Raw genomic sequence first — 24924 nt, forward strand, 5'->3', positions numbered from 1 at the left:
TACTGTTGCATTTCATTTTATTTCAGCCATTCAAATTCATACTCTATTAGATTATTGAATATTGTCCAGGTACAATCATGTTGAAAAGGCAGAGATCAATGCAAATATATTATGTTAAAATTTTACAATATCCTTTGGTTCTGAGGTCCTATCAGAAAATTTCTGTAACATTTATTGTTCCCCTTTTAAAGATCCCAAGTGGATAAATACATAGTCTAGATAGTCTCCATACTAAACTTCTAGAATAGGATGCATGTACCATCATTCAGAGCATATTATTCACTTTATACCAGGCCTCATTCCTAACCTCGTAATAAATTCCTATAAATCCTATTGATTTTCATGGATGCATGTTTCCCAGGAAGTAAATCCCATTAAGTTCAGGGAGATTTACCTTGTGAGTAAAAGGCCTGCAGTCAACACCCACCATAATGGGCAGACACCTTACCTGCTCGCTTCAGTACCCATTGTTATTTGACCACCCTCTTCGTACACAGGAAGCTGCCTTATACGGAGTCAGATCATTGGGACATCTAGCTGACGTCTGTGTACAGTGACTGGTAACAGCTCTCCAGGATTTCAGACAGGGGTCTCTGCATGCAAAGTTCACCACTGAGCTATTGCTGTACCCACTGCTCTACCACCGAGCTACAGCTGTGGCACTGCTCTGGTGCTATGCTTGTGGCTTACCCAGTGATAATGGGGCAGCAGTAATGTAGCCCCATGCATGAAGGAGAAGAGGGCAGTTTCTCTACCCTCCTGGACTTACACAGCAGTGGTGTTACAATGGGCTGGGGAGCTGAGTAGCCCACTTGCCTAATGCACAAAGGCAATTCTGCAGTCCTGCTGTTATCAGGGGGTCAAAGTGGAGTGGGACCCTGGACAGACTGAGCAAAGTCCCTCTAAATCTGGAATGGGTTTGTCAAGTGAGCATGCCTAGGATTGGCGTTTACAATGACAGCATATTTTAGGGCATCATAGACACCAAAACATCTAGACTGAGTTTTAATCTCTTTGATATCTAAGAAAACCTCCTCTTTTTAAAAAAAGCTCATGTACACGAGCTCATCCACATACTCTTCACATTCTGTGTGTCCAGAAAGGAACTGTACCAAAACAACATTCAAATGAGAAGCAAATCACTATGGCTGGATTTCCACAGTGGCTGTAACAGGATGCGAAACAGCAAGCAGTAGCTACAAGATGGGAAGCATATTAAGTTACTACAATCACGGGACAACTACTTTCCAAAAAAACACCAGATTATACCTACTTGTGACTGTTGAGCGTTCAGCGCTTCCATAAACACCCTGTCACAATGAATTGCATCTGTAGCTGGCAAGTGCGAGCCTTCTGCAGTACATTGCAATCACGTAATCAAGTACCTGGTAGTACTATAAAAGCTCTTTGTCAGCTCCATGAGACTGTAGATAACTGAAACTAGTGGCATGGTCCTTCTACTTTTAGGTCATCCCCACAGTGTGTGGAGAGAAGGCCAACTAAAGCTTCTACTATCTGCCAAGGGGCTGTCAAATTAGAGCTTCGAGCCTGAAGTTCCTGAAGAATCCTTCTCATTGTTTGCTCTCCACACAGGGCCATGTTCTGTGTTATCAGCACAAAGGCCACACCAAATGGTTTAAATGGCGAGAAGTGACAAAGTATTTGTTGTTGTTTTTCAAAATACCTATCCAATTGTGTTCCACTATAAAAGTAGGAGAGTGCATTTTTGTAAATTAGAATCTTTTACCACCTTGTTCCTGTGACTATTGATCATCATGGGTACCACTGCCAGAGTGTAGAGTTTTAAGCAGTTACAACAGGTTGCTTGGGAACATAGGTGGAACTTTTCTCTAACCATTACATACACACTTGGAAGCTTCCATTTTGGCACAGAAAATTAGCTTCTTTCCTAAAGGGGAGGCAACACAGGGCTTGTAAAAGTAAATTCAAAACCTATACCAAGTAGCACGATATTTCTCAAGGTCTATCACATATACACAATGCTCACAAACAACTGAAAACCTATACAGTGGTACCTCTAGTTGCGGACTTAATCTGTTTTGGGGTGCCGTTTCGCACCTGAAAAAGTCCACAACTAGAGCGCCTCTTCTGTGCATGTGCGATCGAATGCTTCTGTGCATGTGCAGGCAGTGAACCTGGAAGTAAAGACTTCCGGGTTTGCCGTGTTCGTAAGCTGAAAGTCCGTAAGAAGAGTGGAAGGCAACACAAGGTATGACTGTGTACAAAACTGCAGGGAAAATATTTTTTTAAAAAAGATAAAGGATTTTAACACAAGATATCCTCCATGTGTATCTACAAATAAAAACTATACAGTGGACTTGTAAGGCTAGAACTGTGCTCAACACGTTTTGAGGGCATCCTAATGAATGAAGCAAAATTAATTTACATTGTCAGCATAATTTGAAGACACTGGAGGCTGTTCTTATGCCTCACTACAGGAATTTGGGCATTGTGCATACATCCACATGGAAGCTTCTCTTGCGTCTGTTCAGCCAGCATGGCAGACCACAACTGGGTATGTAGAAAATATCCCTAGAAAGGCCACTATCTATCCCCCTCCAGGATACCCTCATGATGAAACTGAAGAGCTAGTTGTGCATTCTGCATGCCCACCCTGATACCACAATAGGCAGAAATATTTGTGTGTGTGTGTGTGTGTGTGTGTGTGTGTGTGTAGAGATACTAAAGGGAACAAACTGCAATAAAGCATCTGATGCCCTGAGAATGTGCCATGTGGACGCACCTTTTCTATTTTAATGCAGTAGCACACCCAGGATCTCTCAGCCATTCTGAGCGCCTTTCCTAGCACAGAGGTAGGTTTCAAGAAGTGTTTTACTTCTGCACCAGTTTTAAGCTTCAATTTATTCTTTTTATACAGACACAACTGTAAGATGATTGAGATATATACAATCTTATTTTATGTATGTATTCAAATCCATGCACACGGAACACAGATTACTGCAAAAGGAGATGAGACCCAAATGTCCAAATCATAGGACTGCCCCATGTCAGATATTGAGTCCATTTATCATGACAACATATCTCACACCTCTCTACTAGTCAGCTTCTCCCAGGCTCAAGGATTTCATTGCCTTTCCTGGGAGGCAGGCTGAGAATTCAGACAGACACTTTGAGAGGAGTGAAGCACCAATGTCCTCTAATCAGAGGTTTATATTTTTATCATGCACAGATCAGAGCCTTAAGGTCTCATCTTGCTTGTGTGGGTTTTTTGCATGATGGTCATTAAAGATTTGCATTTCTCGGTAAAAATTACAACAAAGCATACCCGTATTTTTGTGTGTCAGGATTGTAAAACTAAACAAAGGAGGAGCTATGGAAGAAGCCAAAGCTATAGCAAAAACTTTTAAGAGACGGGTGGGGGGGACAATCATTGTTGAAATATTTGATAAAATAAAAGAAATAATGGAAGTACAGACAAAGACCTCATCTTTTGTTTTGTTTTTGAACAGTGCAACCAAGTGGGATAATCTTGCAGGAAGAAAGGAAATTGTATCCCAGAGCAGGATAAGGATAATGTTTAGAATTACAGTTTTGTGGCATGATCTGTCAAGTACTGCTGGTGTACAGCCTCCATATATTTCAGTGATCATGCATTGGTCTCCCCCATTTATTCAAACAAAGGCTGTACTTTGGCAGTGCTTGGTAGTTCTGTAGTTACTTACAGCACAGTTCTATGCATGTCTGCTAGGAAGTAAGTCACACTGAGTTCAATGAGAATCCCAAATAAGGGCAGCCTTAGTCACTCATCAAGAAATCTCATGGGTGTAATCCGATTAGTCTTGACAGATATCAGGGTCTGACCTAAGCAGAATCTGCCAATGAGTGGGTTTAATACCAGTGTAAGAAGTTGCTGAAACATCCTTGCCTTAGGTGTCACATAGGACTTTGCTATTAGGCAGGCTTGAGTGCCAAAAAGTATATTAACTTCCTGGACTGGACTTGGCTGCCTTTGTGTCTGAATAACTTAATCTCTAGTTCCACTGGATTAGACTTGCTCACCTCTGCAACTTTGGCCCAGTGATCCTATATGAACCTGCTGCCTTACCTTTTGACCACCTGGATTGATAATTTCCCCCATGACTGCTACCATCTTCTGCCACCCATGTGCCTTGCTCTTTCTAGATGACCAGGATCCCTATTTTATCTCCAAAGCAGACCAGAAATATCCACAGAAGCAAGGCAATTAAACGAGAGAACAGGAAGCGGTTTCTACTTTTTCAAAGGAATCACACAAGATGACATTAAAGCTGATAAAAAGGAAATTAATTACTGGAATGGGCAAAGTTTCTTTCTTTGTGTCACCCAGTCTGACTGGCATCAAAGTAGTAAATGTGAACAGAGGTGATGCGGTAGGAAATGGCATCACTGGTTAGTTTGTTTTGTCATATTTTGGTAGCATATGATGTTTGGTAATGATAAAAAGCCTTAGAGAAACTGTAAACCTAACACAACACCTTTCTGAGAGCAGTAAAATCCATGGCACTAGATTCTTGGCATAAAGATTTGCGTACTAAGAGTCAGGATCAAAGCACATTGCAACATGCCCTGATTCTGGTAAATTTATTCTATACCGATGTACCTCTGTTGGGAGTTTAGAGACTCGCTGTGCCTCTTAAAAGGTCCTCAGACGCACACACAGACAGTATCAGGCTCCGATTAAATAAAGACATTCCAAATATACACAGACTCAAGCAACAATTGAACTCTACACAATTCCGGTGGAGAACAAAGGCAGTTCCAGTTCTTTGTAATGTTCACATATTTAAGCAGTACCTCCGTCTCCAGTTGCATAGAATAGTTGCCGGCGCTCTATGTACAACAAACCTACTGCAAGTCTTGTCCTTTGATTGGTCACCATTTGATATCCAAATTGTTGGCAGGTGGCTTTTCCGTGCTGTATTTTGTATGTAATGATTCCTGGACCTTCATGGAGTCCATCCCATCCAGCCATTCCTGGTAGAGCTTCTGTACCTGCCTATTGGTTTCAGGAAGTCGGACAGGAACTGCGGCGTAGACATCTTCCATCTGCCTGAGCAGGGCTTTGTCTGGTTTTCCGTCTTCAGTCTGAGCCTGACCCTTTCCATTTAAGCACCCTGAGAGTGGAAGGCCAAAGCCAGGAGAGAGAATTGGCTTGCTTAGGTAGAGAAACACATCGGCCTGGATCAGACAACAGCTGTCTCTGGTCTGGAATGGTGGGGAGCAAGAGGGTGCCTTCCTTGGCCATGCATTAGGTGTACCTGCACTTCTGACATCCCTGAATGTCCACATGAGGGTGTCATGTTCAAAGGGGGTTTGCACACAAGATCCAATGTGCACAGTCTCAGGTTGTGCTGTCTAGCCCAAATAAAATTCAGGAATCGACCATATGATCCGAGCCCATGTATATTGGACTTTATGCACATAGGCCTTTATTTGAACATGACACTCTTGGATGGGTGTCTAATGATGTCGCAGACGAGGCAGCTGTAGTGGGTGGATGGAGAAGGAAGGCAGGGTCTCACTTCCCATCATGTCTACAAACCAGCAACAGACATTGTTCATTCCAGCCTTTTATACCTTTAGCACACTTCTTGGAGAAACTAGGCTTTACTGATTTAATAATGACAATGGATTCCCTAAAACAGTTTCCTCTCTCCTCTCCTCTTTTCCATCTCTTCCCATTTACCATATTTACTTGAACCTAATGCGCAACTCATCGTTTTCAGAACCTTGAAACCAAAAAAGTATTTGCTGGCGAATGTAAATGTGCCATCGAATCTAATGCGCACCTCAATTTTCGCAATGTAATTTGGCCAAAAAAGGTGAGCATTAGATTCAAGTAAATATGGTATTTATTATAAATTTATTTATTTATTCAATACATTTCTGTACCACCCTTCACAATAAATAACCCTCAGGACTGTTCACACACTTAAACTTATTGTTATAATGATAAAATCCTACAAAACACAATGTAAGAAGTCCAGTATTAAAATCATGCCAAACCAGCTGCAGCATGTCATTTCCCATTACAAATGGGGAACACTGATCAACCACCTTTCTACATTTTCCAACACCAAAACCCAGTGGAAATTTAGTACTGGAGTATATCAGACGCTGTTCTTTTATTGCTTTGCCGTATATGAGGCCACCACACAACGCTGTATCCACTTAGTGGCACTGCACACAGCAGCCCAAACGCTGAGTAAAATAGAATTCTAGGTATTTTAAAAAAATGAACAACTACAAAACATGTAGCAAAGGAATAATAATATACGTGAATAGCAAAATCTGGTGCTCAGTTAAGACTGCTCTGTAGCCAAACCAGGGCTACTGAGAAATGAGAGGGGGTGGGGAGTCCAAAGTTTGCCCAAAAATATTTAGGGGGGAGGAAACCCTAGGGGGGGGGGCAAAAGAAATCTGCAGAGTCCATCCAGGACTGAGCATGCTCAGTGACTATAGAATATTAAGAATTGGAGAGGGGGACATTGGAGTATCTTGAGAAAGGGTTCAGCTGGCTGACTGGACAGGAACACTCCACACTGCAACGCTTTGTTACAGGTCCCAGCTGAAGATATAATGCAGCGTTTTGACTTTGAGCAGGGTCTTTGAAAAACCTGCAATCCATCCAAAACCAACAAAGGACAGAAGCTAGAACCTTAACCTGTCTATTGTACACCTGCCGGGATGGGGGGGGGGTTAATCTCTTAAGATTTGTTGTTACCTCCAGGACAGGCCAAAACTTCTATGAAGTGGTAGGAGCACTTCCCCTTTTTCAGCTTCAGGACCATATTCTGAATGTTTCGAAAGCCATACGCAGCTGCAAAGCGTAGCACCGTCTCACCATCCTTTTCCAATGTGACCTCCTGGAAGTCTTTGTTTCTGAAAAGACACACAGAGAAGATGCTCAAAGCTACAGTCTGCAGCATTAGTTTGTGGGATGACTGGAAATTTTTGGCTGGCTCTTCCACACAGAGAGGGGGGTCGCCGCAGGTACGTGGATGAAAAGGGTAGACTTCGCAGAGCTGCGTCTGACCCTGATGGTCAGGAATACTTTTTATCTGGGGGAAAGGCCCCCTTTTTCCAGCCTGGAACATAGCCACGATTGGACTGCAGTGCCCTTGATAACAGGGTTGCCCACTGAATGCTGACACCATTGATTAATTCAGATGTGCAACTTACTTTAACGCTTTGTATACGACATCCTTCACTTCAGTATCGAAGAGCTCCTTGGCAGCATATTTAAATATGTGCTCCAGGTAACCATCAGACGTCCTTCCATCATGACGGATTAACTCGGCCTCCTTTACCCCATCAAACCTCATAAAATAAGGGAGGAAAGCAAGAAGGTGAGGAGCAGGCTCACCTTGAAGAAATGGAGATCCCGCAACAGAGCTTAATGGGTGTATATCTGTGCTATACCAGCCAAGAACTAAAACCATTTAAGTATATTACTAAACCACAGAGAGGGAATAGAATTGCTGCAGCACTGTAGGTGGGGAGCCCAAATGACAGGGGGTGGTTGGCAGTGGGAGACAGAGTCACCCAAGTCAACATGACCAGGGCCACAAAAAACCCTGGAGCTGGCTCTGTGGATACACAGCCTTTTTACAATAACAGGCTGTAGAAAACCACTTTGCCATGTGTCCTTCTTCCAAGATCACAAAATTATAGCCTGTCAAAAAAAGTGGTCATGATTTTATATATGCATATATATATTTAACCTAATGTAAAGATGTTTTCAGCAAAACAAAAGCATCTCACAAATGCTACTTACAGGGTATCAAAGGCCACCTCAGCTATTTCTCTCAAAGATACTTTGCTCTGCTCCATTATCTGGAAGACTTCACCTGTAGAGGGGAAATTAAGTTGATGCTTAAGACCACAAAGATGCAACCAGGAGTGTGGGGGAGAATGAGTTTTCTAGAGGCAGTAAATGTGACACTCCAGACATTCTAGATCTGCTCTGATATATTAGCTAAGGACATAAGAAGAATTCAACTGGATCTGACCAAAAGCCCATTTAGTCCAGCATCTCGTTTTCTACAAAGACCTACCACATTTTTTCCACAACAGGGGCATTCCTCCCCATACTTGCCCTGGTCCCTCTCAGCTCCTTCCCAAAACACCCTGCCCCAGCTGTGGAGGTGGCCCTGTTGCTATGTTTGGTTTTAATTTCATTGCCTCTGTAAAAAAAAAGAGGGGGGAAAATTGAATAAAATAGCAACAGGAGCATGTTGGATGGAAGATGCCTACCTGACGTCAAAACACAATCAACATCTTGAGAATTGTACAGAGGGGTTTGGAAATCCTCTCGCAAGGCTTCTAGCTTCTTGTCATAGCAAGGTGCCACAATTATGTGGAAAATTTTATCAGGGGACAGATTCTGATGGATGAAGAAAACAAACATATTGAAAGAAAAGGGAAAAGCATTTAGGGACACATTGGGTTAAAAATACCTTTCCAGGATGCTATTCACACAGTTTGGACATATTAGATTGGAACTTTGTGTGCCTTCACAGAGTACTGTTTCCTCATACAGCTGTTACTCAGCTGCTGTAGGAGTACCCCAACTGTCTTTTCTCTCAACCAGCATATCTGTAATGGAGAAATCACATGCTCCCATTAATAAAACAATTTATCAGTGGGAAAATGCAATTCTACCTCCTCGCTAACTTATCTGAGATTCTTGCCATAACCATGTTTCAACTGGTTAAGGAGGTATTCACAGGCACCTATAGCTGGGCTGTGTGAATGTACAGTGGTATGTCACAAGTTGATTGTTGACTTCTTAGTACAGAATTTGGGCCATCTTCGTATAGATATTTGGTTTTTGTATCTGTGGCCTCAATGATGTAACTGATGAGGATTATTAACACACTCTCCTTTTCCTTATTTTGTAGGTTAACCAAAGGTTATTCTATCTTTTTCTTTGAAGTGCAACGTTGCCTTTTAGAAAAAAGCAGAATCAAGCAAATATCCCATGCATTTCAGATTAACACTTCAGAGCACAACTTCCTCAAATTGGATTTTTTAAAATAAAAAAGCCTGCTTTTGCTAGTGGAAGTGAAACTGGCAAAACTATATCAAAGCACCTCTAGAAAAGTCAGCTGATCTGGAATGTGGTGGCACAGCTTTTGCTTAAGGTTGCTCATAAGACACTTATAACCCACTTTTATGTCAGTCCATTTGCTTTTCCAGTCCGTTTGCAGGCTAAATCCAAGGTGTTGGTTTTGACCTTGAAGGCCGCACATGGTCTGGGATGCTTGAGGGAACACCTTCTCCTATAAGGTTCTCAACTGCTCAACAACAGAGGTCTAGTTCAGAGAACATAGTGTGGGTGCCACAACCAGAGGAGCCTGGAGGCCCCCAAGACTGAGGGGGCCTGGAGTACGTTGCAGAGTTTGGAGGAGGCCAAGCACTCTGGAGGAGCCAGCTGCTGAAGCTGTGACACCCATCACACAACACATGCAATGCCACACCTATCAGTCCAAAGAATACCAGGAATAGTTCAGTTACCTGCTGCCTGGCAAAATAACCTTTGACAAGGGAGCCCATGATCTGCTGTGGTGACTTTGCAGTACAAATGTGTGGCGTCACTAGACTGGAGAGGACTCTCTCGGCATACTGGATCCAGCCTAGAATTAAGGGAGCAGAACCAAAAGAAGGAAAGGTTGAGAATTATAGCAGAAACTTCATCAGTCAAAGCAGGATAAATAATGAAAAATGGAGGGATGATAACATGAGCTCCCTTATTGACTAAACATTCAGCCAGTGCTTAAGAACATTCCTCACTTGACTCACTTTATTATGCTGACCTGATAATGAGGTTCGTGGAATGTAATCTTTTTTGCTTTCCATAACTTTTTATCTCCAATGTCCTTACATAGCCTTGTTCACTTTTAAGAAGGACTTCAAATCTTGCTCCCCACCCACCTCAGTATATAAAAACATGTACAAATGTCAACGTTTGAAGTACAGTGTTAAGTGCATCCGGTTTGCCCAATTTGAACCTTGGGGGCAAAAAAAGTGTGCAAGTGCCGAAGTGCTTTCCTACATAAGCAAGGTGTCCCTGGATCTGAGCCTTTGTCTGCTCATATTTTGTGAGGACTATTGTGGGGGGAAATGAGGTATGCATCCTACCCCCAAATCAATTGTGGATGCTTATTGAGGTACAGCGGTACCTCTGGTTATGACCTTAATTCATTCCGGAGGTCCGTTCTTAAGCTGAAACTGTTCTTATCTTGAGGCGCACTTTTGCTAACGGGGCCTCCGGTGCGCGATTTCTATTCTCCTCCTGGGTCAAAGTTCGCAACCAGGAGCAGCTACTTCTGGGTGAGCGGAGCTCGTAACCTGAAGTGTTCGTAACCAGAAGCGTCCGTAACCAGAGGTACCACTGTAAATTATTGGGTGAGGTGTGGACTGTACCAGCTATTCTTGGAGTACATCCCAAGCAAAAGAGCTATGTTTCGCTCTACCAATGGAAAAAGTGAGCCAAAAGCGTCAGGCAGCAGATACTGGGGGGCGGTGGCAGCAGTCCTCTGGTTCCTCCTCTTAAGTGCCCCAGCCATTGCCCCTGTACCCCACCTGCTTCTGGAGGATGTGTAAACTACATGGTCTTTCCTGGCCCCTAATGGCCTTTTGTCCTCAGAGGCCGCAGACTGACAGGATTAGGGCTGTGCTGAATTTTATCTGCAAACACTTTGGAGTGAAAAATTTGTTTACAAGAGGAGTGGCAAGTCCTCCAGAAATGTGATCTTTCACATTTTCCCCCATGCCTGTTTATAGATTTGATCCACTGCTCCTTTGGTACCAATTCTTAGGGCCTCTTCTTCCTTCACTGCAAGATCCCACATAATCAGGGACCACATAGTGAACGTGATGCAACAGCGTGACATAGCCAATCAGATCTGTCAACTGCATTGCTCTCCATCTGAATAGTGGGTGGAAAGCATTTGTCCCTACTGCACAAGAGCCAGGCTAACATTTTCCTATCTTGTCTCTCTGCAGTCTGGTGCTGCCATTGCCGCAGGACACCACGATGGAACAGAGAGTGCAGGTTTGGTTGTCTCATTAATGGTGGCATCTCCTATTCCCAGAACACAGGAAAGTAGGGTCAGGCAGATGATGGGGCTCCAGTGTCCTAGAAGGACCCACCATGATAACTGCCCAGGGTCTACTTAAAAAACAAACAATTTTGTACCTTTAAAAAGTGGCACAGCTGAGTGGTTTCACCTCCCACCCAGCTCCAGAATGGCTTAACTTCTGGGGAACTCATGGCAAGGCTAACATGGCAGCTTGAACCTGTTCACTGCTGGATTATTGAACATTAACATTTTGTGGAAGGGAGAATCTATCCACCAATGGAGCCATCCCCCTCATGTGACACCACTGGCTGGATCTGATGGGAGCTGAAATCCAGAACATCAGGAGGAGACCAGGTCAGAGATGGCTGCTGTGAAAGCTATGATTAACAGTCAGCAGCAGCTTATCTGAGCACCACACTCTGCTTTCCTTATCCCTCATCCTAGTCCTTTTCGGCTGCAGCCTCCCATATCTACAGGCAAATGAATTCCTTGACCTCTGATATGTCCGGATATATAGCTGTATGTTAAGACGCACAGAAACCACTGAACAAGGGTGAGATGAATTCAGACAATCGTTTTCTGGCTGGTGTCATTTTAAACCACAGGTCTCCATCAATGCCATTTGCAGCACGACTCATCTTGGAACTATGCCAATGAAGCTGGGTTCTTTCTTTAAAAAACCCTCTGTGCCTTATTATAATGTGTGTTATAATCTAACAAACCTTGGTGGAGTTTAATGAGCCAAAGCTAAGCTTTCCTGTTTATAGCGTGAGTCATTTCATAGGTTGGTTGACCTCCACATATCTATTTTTCAGGAAGAAAAACAGACAGAGTTCAGTCAATTAACTCCAGCCTCGCAGTCTGCCTTAGTCATTGTTTAGATATGCAAATAGACTTGGAGCATGAGCCACAGGGCCCCAGGAGACTTTTATCTGCTCCCCACACAAACGCCTAGCCTAGGCCCTTTCTGCAGAGTCATTGACTAAAGAGCTGAACTTGAAAAATCCAGTTGCAGGGAAGCTGGAGTGCAGAGGACTTGCTAGAACCAGAGCCCTCCTGCTTTTGCCCATAGCCCCACACTGCTACTCTAGGCACAGTCACACACAGACAAACTGGGAGTGAAAGAGGAGAGGGGAGATTCAGCATGGAGGTCGCAATCTAAGACCACAGTCCATTTATTCAAAGCACTGTTATACCTCTTTAGCAGTCATGGCTTTGCCCAAAGATTCCTGGGACCTGCAGTTTCTTAAGGGTGCTGGGAAATACAGCTCTGTAGAGGTCTCTGAACATCTATCAGCATCCTCAACAAACTACAGTGGTACCTCGGGTTACATACGCTTCAGGTTACATACGCTTCAGGTTACAGACCCCGCTAACCCAGAAATAGTGCTTCAGGTTAAGAACTTTGCTTCAGGATGAGAACAGAAATCGTGCCCCGGTGGCACGGCAGAAGCAGGAGGCCCCATTAGCTAAAGTGGTCTTCAGGTTAAGAACAGTTTCAGGTTAAGAACAGACCTCCAGAACGAATTAAGTACTTAACCTGGGGTACCACTGTACAGTTCCCAGGATTCTTTGGGGGAAGCCATGACTGCTGGAATGGCATAGAAGCGCTCTGCATGGTGTGGATGTGACCTCAGTTTTTATGTAACAAGGAAATATTAACTAACTCAGAGAGATTCTTAACAATAATGACAGCAATACTATGTATGCAGGGGTGGAATCTTCCCCCCAAAGACACTCAGATTTTTAGGAACCACCCACTTCTTTTTCTGATGTGGATGATAAAGCTTTGACTATTCCAGGCAATCACTCACTTGCTGTTTCTGCATAGGTCCTGTTCAAATGACCGGGATTTCTTAGCAGTGCTTGAAACACTGCCTTTTATCTGCCCCAAAGTAGGCAAGTGGTCTTTCACTCACCAGCTGCAACTTAATGCAGAACCATAAAATAAAAAATATATGCACAGACAGATCTGCAAATTAGGATGTAATTTACAGCCTTTGCCTTTCATTCCTTTATCTGCTCCCCCTTATTTCAAAATATACCTGGAACGGAGTAGATCCACTTACTCTAGAGTCAATGTATTTCCGTCTGTGTGGTGCTTCCTGTGGCATGATAGGCAAATATATGTTGCTGAAAATTAGTACATTTCATCAGCATCTGGAGAGTGAGACCCAGACGGAATTAAGGAACATTTTAACATGCAAACCTCCTTCCAGATGAACTAGATTTCTGGCGTGTTTACAAAATGATGTCTTTATTACAGTGTTGTATAATGGCACATTTGTTTGTTGAGCTGCCATGGCAATCAAGGAGCCAATGTCAACATCGCGGATATGCTATATATGTGTTGATTGGGGGGTTGACAAGATCGTGCTAGTCTTTCTAATTTAGATTTTTATTTTTTAAAAAAGAAGGCCCTAGGAAGATGACAGGAAACCAGAACACATAGTCATGCTCCCTGATGGTTTTGTAGTAAAACCAACACATGCAAGTAATAGATATGCTTTTGGGTGGGGGTGATGGTGAGATATATATTGCACCGTAAGCAAAGTGGAGCAGCAGCACAAGACTTTCTATCAGTCATGAGTTTGGGGCAGCACACCACCTGGCTGCAGAAGTGAAACTGGCCCCATGCTTCGTAATGGAAAGACAGGGGATTTTCCTGGCCACAGTATAATCCAGGGACCCAGAACACAGAAGGCAGTAGATTCAAAAAAGCAGAAACGAAGCTTCAAGACCTGTGTCTTCAGCATGCCTAAATGAGCCAAACAACATCCATCTGAACTGTGACCCCTTGAAAAGAGCTCAGCCCTACCCTCTAACCCCATGTTGATGACTGGAGGTGGGCACAAGTTAACATGGAGATTTAGCCAGTGGGCTCTACCATAGTGGAGCCCCCAGGAACATTCTGGCTGGCAGAATGCTAACAATGGCTGGCTGAGCACCTGGCTGGTTAGAGTATCAGACTAGGATCTGGGAGAGCAGGGTTCAAATGCCCACTCAGCCATGAAACTCACTGGGTGACCTTGGGCCAGTCACTTACACTCAGCCTAACCTTCCTCGCAAGTTTGTTGTGAAGATGAAATGGGAACGTGAACTAGGCTGGGACACAAATGTCAATAATAGTAATAGTGGTGGTGTTTTTCAGGTCAGCAGCAGCAAGCAAAAAGGCCTCAAATGAGTTATTCTGGAGGTGGAGCAGCTGCATAGTGAAAAAGAAGGAAGAACTCCCACCCTGTCCAACAAACAAGCCCATCTTCTGCTCTGGCCAGTTCAGCCTGACAGGGTTAGGGACAGATGGTGGATTCACTGCTCTGTAACACTTAACAATGTGCCTAAGACTGCCTTTCTCACCTGGGCAAGCTGAAGCAAACATGGGTATGGCGTGCTCTTCTTGGTTCTGATGGCGGTACCGTTGCACAAACTCCTTCTGGCTCTCCAGAATACTAAAATCAGCAGCTATTGTAGTGTCAAAGACATAATGCACTCCTAGAGGAAAACGGGTAAGAAAGGCAAACAATAAAACATCACCAGATTAATTTTCAGAACATGTTACTATTTAAAAAACCAATTAATTCTGAAATAGATATGTTGTTGCCTTGCATAAATTCTATATGTTCTCCAGCCTTTTTATCATATTTAAAAATATAGAGTTACAGTCATACCTCATGTTACGTTTGCTTCATGTTCTTTCAGGTTACGTCCCGCGGCAACCTGGAAGTACCGGAAAGGGTTACTTCCAGGTTTCGCCACTCATGCATGCGCAAAAGCGCTAAATCATGCTTTGTGCATGCACACAAGCACCAAATCGCGCCGCGCACCTGCGCAGATACAGCGCTTCAGGTTGCGCTCTTTTCATGTTGCGAACGGGCCTCCAGAATGGATCCCGTTCTCAACCAGAGGTACCACTGTATAGCTCTTTCCCATAATTTGTGGCCTGAGAACCTATTCAACCAGAGATGCAAGGCACTGAGCCTGGGACCTTCTGCACACAGAGCACTTGCTCTACAACTGAGATCTGCTCCTTAGGTGCTGAAGGGACATGGGAATCATGCACAAGAACACAAAGGTGCATGAGAGGCAGAAGCTCATTCCTGACCTCTGGAATCCCTGTCCTTCTGGTGTTTGAAGCACCAGTGCTGGAGAACTATAACACAGCAGCAGAGGAGGACTGCATCTCACAGAAATGCATACAAGGCCCCCTTGCAGATGTCTCCTTGAACTGAGGGAGGTTTGATGAGGTGAAGGGGTTGGGTGGAGGCAGCAGATAGCACCCCGATCTTTCTCCCTCTAGGAGAAGAGCCATAGCTTAATGGTAGATGATTTGCTTTGCACATAGAAGGTCCCAGATTCAGTTTTTGGCATCGCCAGGCATGGCTGGCAATGTCTCCTGTCTGGAACCCTTTATAGAACTGCAGCCAAATACTGAACTAGATGGACCAATAGTCTGTCCCACTATAAGGTGGCTTCCTGTGTTCTTGAATGTACATCCCTGCACTAGTTGATGATCTGCACAGGAATCTTGTGAGGATTCTAAATTCCACACTAGAGATAGCTTCCTTCCACATCCCTCACTCAGTTGCAGCATAGCAGACTTTTACATTCCCTGTTTATAAGCGATACCCACAAAAAACTTGTTATGAACTGTTCTCACCCTTTCTTCACTCTCCTAAGTGCCCTGTTATATCACAATGAGTTAATGACTGAGGTCACACACCCATCCATGAATCCCTTGCTCAATTGTTTCACAATCCTATATTTTACCAAGCTGACACATGCTGTAAAAGTTTGCCAAGGAAGCAAAATGCAAAAATAAATGAAAAACGCTGTGTTTGGCTTTTTTTTTGTGTTTTTTTCCTCACCATAACAAACCTACCAAGACTTTTGAGGAAACCACATAGCCTCTGGGCTGCTTCTGTAACAGTAAGACTGAATTTTGCAGCAAAATAAGGCAATGACTGAGGACATATAGACACTGCCAACACTTTGTGTTTTGAGGTATCACATTTCTGGAAAACAAGACACAACAAAACATACAGGTGCATTACAGCAACAGTTCAGGATATAGTTTTTGCATCAGATGACTTCCTTGCATTGTATTAGTTCCTCTCTGACACAGGTTAATCCAGCTTTTCAAAAAAAGCTTTCAAGGAAGTGGGCAATTTTCCATCTCACATCTCCCTTTCCCGCCCCCACCCTGCTTTATGGGAAATAGAGTACTGTGCTGAAGAAGCACTGCTTTCGCCCACCTCTGATATTAAGGTAAGGGGAGAAAAGAGGAAGAACACCTTAACTGGCAATTACTAAAATATAGCAAATTGTTTCTTCACACAGAGAAGCAGTGCAAATGTTACAGTAGCAACTGGTCTCCTTTCTATCTCTCTCCCAAACTGCTGGTGGTAGCAGTGAGTGGCCATTTTCATTTCCCATAATGCCCCTAACAGAATGTTGTTTGGGACACTGTGTGAGATTCAAATGGCAGATCCCCACCGTGGGCTGATATTTTGATTTCCCATGGTGCCTCTGGAGCACTGCTATAATGGAGGCACTGTAGGTAAGTTCAAATGGCCAGCTACCACCAGGTAAGCCTCACCGTTGCATACCCTCCAACATTTCTCCGATGAAAATAGGGACGTCCCATTCCATAACAATAATTTTACTATTTATATCCTGTACATTTTATCAGGTTTCCCCAGCCACTCTGGGCAGCTTCCAACATATATAAAAACATTATAAAACATTAAACTTTATTAAAAAAAACTTCCCTATACGCAGAGGTTTTCAACCTTTTTGAATCCACAGCTCCCTTGACCAACTGCTTTCTTTCTATGGCACCCCTGTGGGGCTCAGGAGCCCAGTTATGTCACCCCTTGCCTGCAGAGCTGGCAGCCTCTCACGCTTTTTTGAACACCCTCCCTTGTGGAGTATTCCTTCACCCTCTTCTCCTCTCTCCTCTCCCCTCTCCTTGGGAGTCCTCTGGGCAGCCACTGCTGCCACCCCTGATCTCTGAGCTCCCCACCCCACCTCAACAACAGGTACCTCCTCACGCTGCCCCACAGGGATCTGGGCAAAGGATGCCCCCAGCCTTACCAAAGGTGAATGTGAGGCCATCACCTTACCTTGGGAGGCAGCAGTGATGGCAGCAGGGCTGCTACAACAAACAGCTGCACAAGCTTTATGGAGGCAGAGACGTGAGAGGGCATTAGAGGAGGGAGGGAAAGAAAGAGGGACAGAGGCTAGTGGCACCCCGGCCATCATTCAATGCACCCCAGGGTGCCACTGCATACTGGTTGAAAACCACTGCTATACAGGATTCCCTTCAGACAGCTCGGGGGTTGGATAACTCCATACCCTCCAACATTTATCCAATGAAAATAGGGAAATCCTAAGGAAAAGCGGGACATTCCGGGATCAAATCAGAAACAGCGGTGGCTTTTCTAAATCAGAGACATCCCTGGGGAAAAGGGACACTTGGAAGGTCTGCTGTTGCTACTGCTCCTACCACCACCACCAGTTAAGCCTGCAGCCAGAGGCCCACCAAAGTAGAAGGGGGCCTAGAAGATGCTACTTTGCTGAAGGACCCCTTCAGAACTGACTCTCTCCCTTTGCTTTAAAACCTGAAATGGGCACACAGGAGTCAAGTTCACACAGCTGAGGAGACACAGTGCAGTGCCCTGGTGATGGAACGGATGATGCCCTCTTTCTCTCTAGATATGTCACTCTCCAGAGTGAAGAATCTTGGCTAGCATTTTGATGCCAACATCATCATGCAGATGCTGCAAAAACCTTGCATGCATGAGCAGCACTAATCCCATAATAAACACCTGTCTGGAAGCACCCTCTATCTTCTGACCTTAAGAGAGCTAAAGGCAAACAGCTAGACAACTCGTTAGGTAATGAAATCACGCTAAAATAAAGAGGACTATTGCTGCAGCAGAAAAGAATACCAGCCAGAGAACAGAAGTCACAAGTGCTGTCTCAGGAATCTATTAAAAAATTGCTGCCCTCTTACATAGAACAGAGCTTTTAATAAGTGGAAGGATCTAATCTGTCACGTCTTAACTGAATAAGAAAATCTCTTGAAGTTTGCAGTCTGCTCAAAATATATAGGGCATTCAATTCTTCATTATTATTATCATTTTTAAAATGATAGCACTTTTTGGGTACATTTAATTGAAAGGCGCAGTCAATACTGCACCTGTATGACACCTGCGCCTGCAAAATGTGTTGGTTGTGTTTGCATAGTGCATATATTTTCAAGTACACACATTTGTTATTTTTAGGTATACACTTAGAGTATCTGAAGTGTACACCTACAAAGCCTAAGCTATGAAGCAATCCCTGCCACAGACTTTCATTTAAGGATAAGAAACAATAGGAGATCATGGAGAGAAAAGGAGAGAAAAGGAGAAAAAGAAGATCAAGCAGAGAAGATGAAGAAGGAGAAGAGGCCTTTTAAAAACGATAACCAAGGGAGAGCTGTCTGGATGTCAGAAAGGAACAAGTACCAAAGTCAAAGCAAAAATGCAAGGAGTGGAGGTGGTGGTGGTGGTGAATATCGGGCAATATCTAATACACTTGTTCTGTAATCAATTTCTACTTTCCCCTCCTCTTCCTGCATGCACCCTCACCAAATCTACTTCAAAGGGTTGAGGGAACATCTAGAACAGATGTAGGGGATGTAGCAGGGGGCGAGGGGGGGGGGGACAGGGTAAGGAGAGGGGGACAAGTTCCACTATGCAGCCCAAAGTCCTTGCACTAACACAAGAAGGGCACAGAATACTGTCCACTTGGTTTCAGAATAAGATTGCCAGAAGAATGAAGAGGATAATAAGGTGCAGAGAAAGAAAGAGGATAGGTAAGGCAGAGCCATGACATTTTTTTTCAGCTATAACGCACAGGAACTCAGTTCCAGCACCTCTCAGATGGGCGATATTGCCCTTCTAAGAGAATGAGGAAGGTGTTCATGGTGAGTTCCGGCACCACTTTTTCTATGAAAAAAGCACTGGGCGGGTCAATTAATGAAAATATCTGGATATGAAGTTATCTGCAACTGAATGCCAGAAGAGAGAAGGAATCAGTGTCAAGACCTGAAGAAAGGAGAAGGAAGTGAACAATAAAAACCAGAAAGGCATCAGAACTTATGATGGAAGCCAAAGATTTTAGATCAGAGACGGTTGAGATCAATAATCCCAATAACGTCCCAATAACCCAGATGAGAAATAGAGAATTCGCAAGAACTGTAGTAGTCAGATAGAAAGGTGGGTGTTGGGATGGTTAAAAATTGGAAGCCAATGAGACTGAGCAACAAACTGGATCTGTGGTAGCAAAACGGAGAGAATGAAAAATGCCACCCAGACCGTGTGCCTGGGGAAAGGAAGGGATTATACTATTTCTAAGGCTTAAAAAGGAAGTTGGTGATCTGGTTGGGAACAACACTTTTTTTTTTTTAAAGACTAAAACAGGAGAAGACAGGCAGGAGATGTTTCGTAAATAGGTAAGAGGAGAGGCTGTTAAGTAGAGAAGATGTGAGAAGAGCTTTAAAGTTGGGAATAAAGAACCCAGAGGATTAAAATGTCTGGAAATAAAGGCAGAAGACACGGAGCAAGAGAACTTGGGAACAGGAAGAGGGGATTCATGGGAACAAGCAATTGTTTCAATCTTCCATGTTAAGATAGCATGTTTTCTTTATACGCATGTACCTGCAAGCACCATTCCTTTTACCTTATTGAGGTTCAGTACATGGAAGAGCTCTTTCTGATTCTGCTGGAACACTCGGACTGCTTCATCGGATGTTATGCAGTTGTCACAAGCTAAGCAATCGCTAAGGAATATTTTAGCGTTAGCCAACTTATGAAATTCACTTTTCTAAAAAGGAAAAACAGCAGCAAGTCAAAGACAGAGCTAGCTTAATTATTCTCAAAATGGTAAGGAAGGCTTTGCCAACATATGTAGGAGCTTAGAGGGTGCTGCTTGAATTGTGGTAGAAAAGGTAAAGCAGCCCATAATAAAATCCATAAGCAGCCCCTCTTCTTGAAACTCCCGTCCTCACCGTCAGTCATGGAAAGGAAAGAGGGGGGACCCACAATGGCTCCAAGACAACAAAACTCATCATGGCTAAGTTTAAGAGGATTGGGAAAAACATGATATTGGATCCTATCCTCACACACCTGAGAGTGAGGCCCATTAAACACAAGGGTGCTCATTTCTGAATAGACATGTACATATAGATTATATTGCTAAAAATTAAACCAAAAGTGTTACCTCTTCATTTTCATCATTTGAGTTGAGAACATCAGCTGGTGTATTTTGCCGGTTTTCATTCCTCTGTTTATTACTACATTCCTGAAACAAATCATAGACTTTAGTTGGGAACGAACAAGCAAAATCACTGATCAAACCAGCTGCCCAGAACAAGATGGATGGAACATTGCTACGCCTACCCTCATTTTGTGGGAGCTACATTTTCCAGTACAGCAGAACCTAGGTTTTCAAGCGTCTCAGAAGTCAAATGTTTTGATTTTCGAACGCCAAAAACCCAGAAGGAATTGCTTCCGTTTTCGAACGTGCCTCGGAAGTTGAATGGCTTCCGCGGCATGTTTTTGAATTTTCACTATTGAAATTGACATTCTCCCTTTGCGCCTGGGTTGTCAAGCATTTCGGAAGTCGAACAGTCTTCTGGAACGGATTACATTCGAAAACTGAGGTTCCACTGTATGCTTAGACCAAATGACAAGTAGAAGTTGACATGTCTGATGATTGTTGTGATTATTTAGGGTGCTTTACATAAGTAAAAAAGAAAAGAAAAAAAGATAAGCTTGTGCCCCTAATCTTAACAGAGAGGGTGTCACGTGGGGGTGGGGAAGGGAAGGGAGAAAAGACAGAGGAAAAAGAGACCAGTCTAGTTAGAAGTCTAGGTGCAAGTCAAAGTGGAAATGAGTGAAAACAGAGAAGCAGAGAAATCAGACATTCATGGTTGACAGTCCTGAAGAATAATAGTAACAAATTCTGTGTTGAAAGAGAAAAGACTCTTGGCATACTTTAAGCCTGCAAAATTATTATTATTATGGCAATCTTCTCCAGTCCATAATAAATGCAAATCTTTAATGTGCCTTTTTGTTTGTTTTGCTGCAACAAACCAATATAGTTACCCCCTCTGCAAAGTATAAGTTATTATTCCTGGGTGATAAAAACACTCTAAACACTTAAGGCATAGCTTTCCAAAAAGGGGAATTTGTCCTCCTTAGGTGGCTTGACAAGATGGGGAAGGTGGTGCAAAGTAGGCTGCCCTATCGAGCTCCTGCGTGCACAGTACATATTTTCAAAGTTAAGCCATACATACACAGAGGTACTGTTTGTGAGCAAGTTTGGTTCTTGAGAGGCCCCGGGGCAAAATGCAAAGGCACAAAATGCAAAGCCAGCACATAAGTGTATATCTAGGAATCTGAGCACTCAGCCCTGTCAAAGCTAACTGATAATAAAGTAACTAAGAAGGTGATTTGGAAAGAATCAGCAAAATGGCCACAAAAGAAGTAACGAAATAGCCTAAAATACCGTTCAAAACTTGTTATAATACAGCATGGCTGGCTGCTAAGATAGTGTGGGACTGACACTGGAAACACCTTTTCTCCTGCAGATAAGAGGGTGATTGCTTAAAATTCTGAAATGGACAGACCAACTGACGTATTTCACTGAAATTGTGAGGCAAGCAACTTAATTGAAAAATGGACTCTATTTCTTACTAGAATATGTCAACTGTAACGATATATACCTGTTTCTGTATTTTCAATAGTACTGATACTTAAAAAAAAAAAATACTGTGACTTTCCCAACTCTGTGTATGTAGAAGGACTGCCTTAATTTAGAAGGGAATCTTAATCTATTTGAGTGTTGGGACAGGTGACGTGATAGTACTCCTCGTTGCAGCCTAGTAATAAGGTTTTGCTTTTTAGATAAAGCAAAAGGTGAGGAATCCAAAACAAAAGCCTTACATCCAAGTAGTCTGTGTAACTGCTGGAATCCTTTGACTGCACACTTGGAATTATGTCTCACTGGGTTCTGTGGGGCTTTCCCCAAGTTAAGGGTACACAGGATTACAACTGCAAAGCCCAGCACTAGGCATGTTTACTCAGGAATAAGTCACACACAGTTCAAGGGCACCTACTTCTCTGCACATGTGCAACCTTAGAATTATATAAGGAAATGACCGACTCACCTTTTTGGTGCAATTTTCACACTTCATTTGTAGGTCTCTTTGTGTCGATTTTCTTTGGTGTGTGGTTTATATGCTGCTAAGCCGAGCCTCACGCCAAACGTTGCTGGATCGCTTTCTTATATTCGCATCCAAGAGATGTAGAAGAGGAAGCAGATGCCTCTGCTTTTCACCTGCCTGAAACAGAAAAAAGCACGAGAAGAAGCGAGGTGGTGGTTGCCCTTTACTTTACATTGCCTTCCAGCCTTCTTATAAACAATACTTCTTTTTGAATAAGGCTTCCTGGAACCAATGAGAAACTGAGAAAGGGGGACGTCTTGACTGCTCAGCTGACAGCCCTACCTCTTTCGCTTTTGAAAGGGGGAAGTTTTTGATCTTTCAATACTGCAGAACTGACTAAAGGGCACTAAGTGCCTGCAGTCAACTTATCTGACATGGAAAGGCGATCACAATGCAATATGTTTCGTGTCCTATCAGTGATTAGCTCCAGCGTGGCATGTTTTTATTGTACGATATAGACAATGGCAACAACATGCTTCTCTTGCCATGAAACCAAGACAAATATTTAATTTGATAGCCATAATGTCTCTCTGGAGCTGAGAGAGAGAGAGAGAGAGAGAGAGAGAGAGAGAGAGGAGATGGTTTTCAGACATCGTGGCAGGAGCACTGCATGGATGAGACACAGGGTGACACAGGTGAGTCAGGAAGATGCACAAGTGTGTGTGTGTGTGTGTGCGCGCGTGCGTACCACCTCAGATATATACAACTTTGCCTTGCTCAGTGACTATAAAAAACTTGGCAAATCCTCTCCCATATGGATAGCACAGCTTCCTTTCGAAATGTAGGATGTGAAAAATGCAAATCAAGAAGCACATCTCTGGGAGTTCTCTAAATGCCCGCCACTCAGTCTGACATGTTTTTACAACAGCTGCTTTCTCTCCCAAGGGCTCAGAGCACCAGGCTAGCAATTGCCCTTCACTTCTGCCTTTAAAAGGGTTCTCTATTATGTGCGTTTCAAGCCGATGCTACCAATGGCTACAATTCCCAGGTATCCCTTCTGCCACAGAAAATGTCTGATGCCCTTAATTTCAGAATCTCACATCCTCTCCCCCCCCCCCCCCTTTACGAAGTGGGAAGATCTTGTACAGTTCAGCAGTCTCCATCATCTCGGAACGTTGGTTGGTGGTAAGTCATTTATGACAACTCATTGCTTGCCGGCATTTATTTAGCACATGGGAGGTACCTAAGTGAAGGTTGACACCCCCCCCCCACTGGAATATAAACGTTCCCAGGGTACCAGGGCTGCTGGTACCTGCCTGTTTGCTACAACCAATATCTGCTGTTCCCTGGCCAAGTCTCTTTTACCTCTGGCCAGCAATAGCCAAGGTTAAGAGATGCCTGGACCAAGTGAGCGGTAGATGCAATGGATGATTCCTCTGGGGGAAACCCATCCGTAATGCAAACATAATTTGGTGCACAAGCTCATCATACGTTCGGAAATATGGAGCAGAACGACCTGCCCTGGTTCCCTTAATAACGAGGACTATTTATGCCACATGTCCTCATGGGAACCAGCGGGGTTTACCCACATGCATGCATAAGACACGTCAGTCTGTCTGCACGACAAAGCAACCCTGCCTTCAGCCGCCCAACCCTAAACACGTTTACCTGCAAGTAAAGAGCCGTTAAACCATGATTTGGATCCCAGCTTAACTGGCCTCTGCCTCCCATGATCAAACCAGATCTCCTGCGTTCTGTGGGGTCTCCTTTTCGGTTTAAGCATTTAATAGCTGCCTCAGAAGAATACCCAAGCCTGGTTAACAGTTGATCTCAGGGATTACATAACGAGACTGGCTGCGTGTGTGGCAGTTTGTGGGAGTCCCGGGTTCTGATCCTCCTTAATGGAGACTGGCACAAATTCAGAGCAATCTACTCCTTATCATTATCGTCATCATGGCAAATTCCGCATAAAAACCAGCAATTATAACATCTTAAGCAACCGGCAGACAGACACTAATTCTCGCGGCTGCAGATGCAGAAGAACCGGCGTGAAAACCTCTTAAAACATGAGCAGGAGCCACGCTTCGCTGCAACAGCAGGACGACCACCATGCAAAGGAATGAGGGGAGGGGGGGGGGAGAGGGAGAAAAGCAGAGGCACCGTACCTTGTTGCAAAACTCACTTAAGTCACAAAGGGCATCCCTAGGAGAAAGGGAACCTCGCCAGGGCAAAAGGCTGGTGCATGAGGCTAGGACAAGAGAGGAAGCGGGGAAGCGGCCCAGGACACAAGCGCGGGGTCCTGAACGGTTCCTAAGTAAGGTGCAGAGAGCTCTTCTTTTTTCCTCCTGTTTTTGGGATAGTCCTGTTTGTCCTCTCTCCTCCTCCCCCGCCGTTTGCAAGCGTTCATTGTAGACTCGAGAGCTGTCACGTAGTCCCAAGCATTTGGGTGGAAACGCGCGAGGGGGGGCAACGCCCCCGTGCGGCAGAAAGGCGCAATTTCAATATGTCCTCATGCACCGTGCTATGGTTTTTTTTTACTCCCTAGCTGGCAACGCCAGGAGGGTGGTCGATCCGAGGATTACGGTATGATGCCAACAGCAG

At 43.9% G+C, this 24924-nt stretch overlaps 2 protein-coding genes across 4 annotated transcripts in view; one reads left to right on the plus strand and one right to left on the minus strand.

Annotated features, from left to right (window-relative positions):
• On the minus strand, positions 1 to 24802 carry NARF (nuclear prelamin A recognition factor). Of its 3 annotated transcripts, none has more exons than XM_083428492.1 (12): positions 24489 to 24802; positions 22327 to 22500; positions 20376 to 20456; positions 19836 to 19979; positions 15988 to 16120; positions 14466 to 14600; positions 9541 to 9659; positions 8278 to 8407; positions 7799 to 7871; positions 7204 to 7341; positions 6746 to 6903; positions 1 to 5135 (listed from the first exon to the last, which is right to left on the minus strand). In XM_083428492.1, the coding sequence occupies exons 2-12, from the start codon at positions 22351 to 22353 to the stop codon at positions 4894 to 4896; spliced, it is 1380 nt and encodes a 459-aa protein (XP_083284618.1). In that variant the 5' UTR covers positions 22354 to 22500; positions 24489 to 24802; the 3' UTR covers positions 1 to 4893. The 3 variants fall into 3 exon arrangements, with proteins under 3 accessions (XP_083284618.1, XP_083284620.1, XP_083284619.1); XM_083428494.1 differs by having other exon boundaries at positions 24506 to 24770; XM_083428493.1 differs by having other exon boundaries at positions 23992 to 24770.
• Positions 22613 to 24924, plus strand: part of CYBC1 (cytochrome b-245 chaperone 1) — a 17987-nt gene continuing 15675 nt past the window's right edge. The window contains exon 1 of the mRNA XM_083428515.1: positions 22613 to 23018. The gene's annotated coding sequence lies outside the window, so the exon portion shown is untranslated. The remainder of the gene's footprint in view (positions 23019 to 24924) is intronic.

Source organism: Podarcis tiliguerta (assembly GCF_965153285.1).
Source record: "Podarcis tiliguerta genome assembly, chromosome: 2".
Taxonomy (NCBI): Eukaryota; Metazoa; Chordata; class Lepidosauria; order Squamata; family Lacertidae; genus Podarcis; species Podarcis tiliguerta.

Coding starts and splice junctions, on each gene's coding strand:
- NARF (XM_083428492.1), bottom strand. CDS start 22,353: ATGAAGTGTGAAAATTGCACCAAAAAG. Junction 14,601..15,987: donor TGGTTTCCTCAAAAGTCTTG/GTAGGTTTGTTA, acceptor GTTTTCCTCTAG/GAGTGCATTATGTCTTTGAC. Junction 5,136..6,745: donor AGTTTTGGCCTGTCCTGGAG/GTAACAACAAAT, acceptor TTCCACTCTCAG/GGTGCTTAAATGGAAAGGGT.